General features: G+C 36.1%; 1 protein-coding gene across 1 annotated transcript in view; it reads right to left on the bottom strand.

The window, feature by feature from the left end:
• Nucleotides 1–1,943: 1,943 nt before the first annotated feature.
• Nucleotides 1,944–3,883, bottom strand: part of LOC105454970 — an 18,427-nt gene continuing 16,487 nt past the window's right edge. The window contains exons 2-4 of the mRNA XM_011697961.1: nucleotides 3,678–3,766; nucleotides 3,249–3,493; nucleotides 1,944–3,079 (exon numbers count right to left, since the gene is read on the bottom strand). Of these exons, the coding sequence (XP_011696263.1) occupies nucleotides 2,751–3,079; nucleotides 3,249–3,493; nucleotides 3,678–3,763 (660 nt within the window). The 5' untranslated portion in view covers nucleotides 3,764–3,766 and the 3' untranslated portion in view covers nucleotides 1,944–2,750. The remainder of the gene's footprint in view (nucleotides 3,080–3,248; nucleotides 3,494–3,677; nucleotides 3,767–3,883) is intronic.

The raw sequence follows: 3,883 nt of genomic DNA, 5'->3' as shown, positions 1-3,883 counted from the left end.
GACACTGTAACGATTTCACTTTAATTACATTTTTTTTCGTTCACTTAATAATCATTTGACAATCCCGTACTGACAATTCCGCTTTTGATTTAATAAATTGCTCATTGTTGGCCTTTATTTGTTTTATCTTTTTGTAATATTAATCAATTTGACATTTAAATGCGATATTTTTTATTTAACAAATTAACAAATTTATATATATTAAAAATAAACGTACCTGAACGATCCCTATTCTCTTTCGCATTATCATGTGCGGCAGCCATTGCGTTCATGCTGGAAGATATCAGGACGATCATATATGTAATATGGTATGAGTCTGCGCGTAGTCAACGGCTAAGGATGAGTTCGGCAAATGCGTTATCATCATTTTATCATTGTGTCAATTTATCTTTACTTTTCTATCTCTAAACACTCAAGGACAGAATGATAACACGCCCCTGGAACGCAGCTTAGCTACGGATTATTCTTTATATAAAAACTTTATACAAAACGTTTGCGGTTAACGAGCATTGCGATTATGCGAGATAAGTTTTTGGAGTAAGTAAAAAGAAGTAAATATAGGTGAAAGAAGAGCAATAAGTATGGGGAAAAAATACAGAAGAGATGGCAGAGAATGAAGAAATAGGGTGAAAAAGAAGTATATAAAAATAATATAGGAAGAATTAGAGTATTCGCGGTAGATATGATTATATTGATAATGATAGAAAGATGAATATACGTATGAAGACACAAAATAGAGATGTAGAATGTTAATATTGAAATAGTGGAAATAAAACTCACTGAAGCACACCTGTTAACGTTTTATGAAGTTCGAATTTATTTTAATTCCGTAGACAAGTTCGAGGCACTCGCGGTCTTTAAAAAAAATAATAAAATAAAACATACAATGAAGATCAATTTACAAAGATCTTGTTGTTACTTGCTCGGGTGCAGCTGCCTTGCTCGCACATTCTGATACATACATACACACCATCGACACTTGCTCTAAAACGTGTGCACACCGCGACGATTACTTGGGAAAAGGGAAGGTGCTAATTGTCGCTGTCAGATACTGCTACACAGCAGCGCCAATCGCTTGCAATTTCAATCAAATCCGCCTTGTCAATCTCAACTACTCCGAGTTTCTTCTCTCCTCAATCGATAGAGAGGGGCACTCCGCGCGAAAATGTCCCTCAGCCTCACACTGACAACATTCCCCGAACTCGATTAAATTTTGGTTTAAAGTTTTGTATTCTTTTTAAATTTCTTGTTCTTATTGTCATTCTCTTTCTTTTTGGAACTCTGTTCCGTCTTATTATGGTTGCTCCCGAATTTTGACCTTCTCTCAAAATTTTCCCGTGAAATTTTGCGTGAGAAACTATTTTCTTAAATTACTTTAATAGCCTTCTCTATGACTGCCATCAAGGAAGTCAGACTTTCCAAATTTGCTCAATTATATAGTAATTTTGTCGTTAGATCTGGAGATTTTGAATAGTCCATTGAGATTTTTATCGCAACTTTGCGACATGTCGAAATTCTAGATTAAAAAAAAAAATATTCGGAGAATTCTAGAGATTTTCAAACTTGTTCTTGTTGCTTTGTCTTTCAGAATATTATAACATTTATTCATTTTTTATCGTATAACAATTTTTTCAAGTTTATTGATTGGCTATTGAATAAAGAGATCCAAGAACTCTCTTTCTGTCCTACAACCAATTAACAAACTTAAAAAATTTGTCGTACGACAAAAAACGGACAAATGTAATATTAACCTAATTATAATTACGTACATTTTTTCGAGGCTTATTGTCAGTAAAATCTTCAGTATCATCCGTGCTTTAATTTCGCTTTTTGCTGCATTTACAAATCATACTCATCGATCGATAACTGATTCGAACGTAAATATTCGTAAATTATAATACCATTCATATAGGGCGAGAAATATTTAAAAAAAAATGCATGTATTTTTTGGATACTGTAAGTTCACACTAATTTAATTGCGGGGATAAAAATAAGCATGTATCTACCCTTTTTTACGCCAACGATAAAAACCGATATAGTGTAAATGTCTTGTTTTCGTCGCATATGTCACTTATCGTGCATATGATAATTTAACGTCATCATTCTCGCAATCTGTTAAGATTACCCGAAAAGATTAGTTCATTATTCTCCAGCCTTCTTGTTTAATTATATCTATCTCGATTCGTCGAAACTACCACGTAGATTAATTATATATCTAAACTTCAACTTTTAGTATATATTTCAATATCAAATATTTAAGGTAACGTGAGAACTATCTCATATCTGATCTTGCATCCACGATTCTCGTGTTACGTGCAATCTATCTAAGGCACGATGTTTGTACGATATTTTTTACGAATAAGAGTTTCGTCTCTTTCGTACAAATTATTTGCGGAAATAAAGTGTACATTTTGACAGTTTAATATCATAATCGAATGACGTAATGCGCGCGTCCTTACAAACAATTGGTGAATATTTTCCTACGCCGACACCCCACGTATTGCAGAGTTTCCTGTTGGGCAAATAGAGTATTTTGAGGGAAACATGCAATATAGCGAGTAAAGAAATTCTTGCGGACACAAGTCTCTGAGCTGTGTTGAAGTGTCCAAATTGTTTAAAACTGAATGTATCAGGGCTATTTTGTTATTATTGTCACTGATCCTATCACCGACCTTTTCTCTTGAGATACGCTATACCGCGCGCACCGCGTGGTAATCAAAGTTCCGGTGCGATTTTATTGATCGGATAGTCTAATATAAATTGATCTTTTTTTGGATCGTCTCGCGGCACATGTGACAGGTGTTCAGCTGAGCGGCGCACTCCTTACACGCGCAGTGCCCGCATAGAAAGGCGATGTTACAACGGCGCTCCAAGCAGATGTTGCATATATTCTGCATTTTATCAGTTTTTGTAATTTTAGTCTGCAAATATCGAAACATCTGGAGCGGAAGAGGCTCCAGACCTTTGTCTTTCTCCTTCTCCCTGATGCTGACCTTCTTCTTCTGTTTGTCCTCCGACGATACATCCTTCGATTTATCCGGATTGGCTTTGGAGGCCTCGCCTGTCTCTAGCTGACCGTCTAGAAAAATATGTGAAAATAATGTAAAATGTTTGTATATGATTTCCACGAGACGTTTTCCAGTTACAATTTGTTACACAGAATGTCGCGCAGATGCAACAAATACTTAATTCGCTAGGATTCCTTGCTCAATTTAAATCACTTAAGGAAGATCGATAAAATTTTGTACCTCGAATCATTTGCGTCTTGACGACGATATGGTCGCAAACGAGCGTGGTACTACTGCTGGGATCAATTCGGTTCTCTTGCTGTGTGTCCGCTATGATCCCTGAGTAATCTCGATACTCCGCGGCGTCGATAGTATCGCCAGAGACGACTTTTCTTTTCTTCGTGGGCAGTTCTTCTGACTGCGATATGTTATCCATCCGATACGGAGGTGGCTTTACGTAACTAGTCGATGGATTGTTCTCTGTTCTGCAAGATAAATTACATTTTATGTTTAGTAATAAAAGTTTAAATTGTCAAAATCAATTGATGAGTGATTCCGGAAGCGTTGCAAGACCACTCTTAAAAACGAAAATTCAACTTTGTATTTCAATCAAATTTATATTTTAAAGATTGGACTTGCGGAAATAAAACAATTGTATCCTCGACTTACTCTAGAAAATAGGCGAACAGAGCGGCCTGTTGCTTGCATTCCAAAAGATCGAATGGTGTTTTGTACTTATTGTTTCTGACTTGCATAAGGAGTTTGCAGCTTCTGTCTACGCTTATCAGGAAACAGGCTAATACTAATTCAGTCTGTGCGCCTTGCCTCGCTAACTTCTGACAGATCTGCTTGGAAGAAGAAATGTTCGTTTGAAA

The sequence above is a fragment of the Wasmannia auropunctata genome, unplaced genomic scaffold (genome assembly GCF_000956235.1).
Source record: "Wasmannia auropunctata unplaced genomic scaffold, wasmannia.A_1.0 LD335965.1, whole genome shotgun sequence".
Classification (NCBI taxonomy): Eukaryota; Metazoa; Arthropoda; class Insecta; order Hymenoptera; family Formicidae; genus Wasmannia; species Wasmannia auropunctata.
Note: the sequence above shows the minus strand (reverse complement) of the source record. Positions and strands in the feature narration are given on the sequence as shown.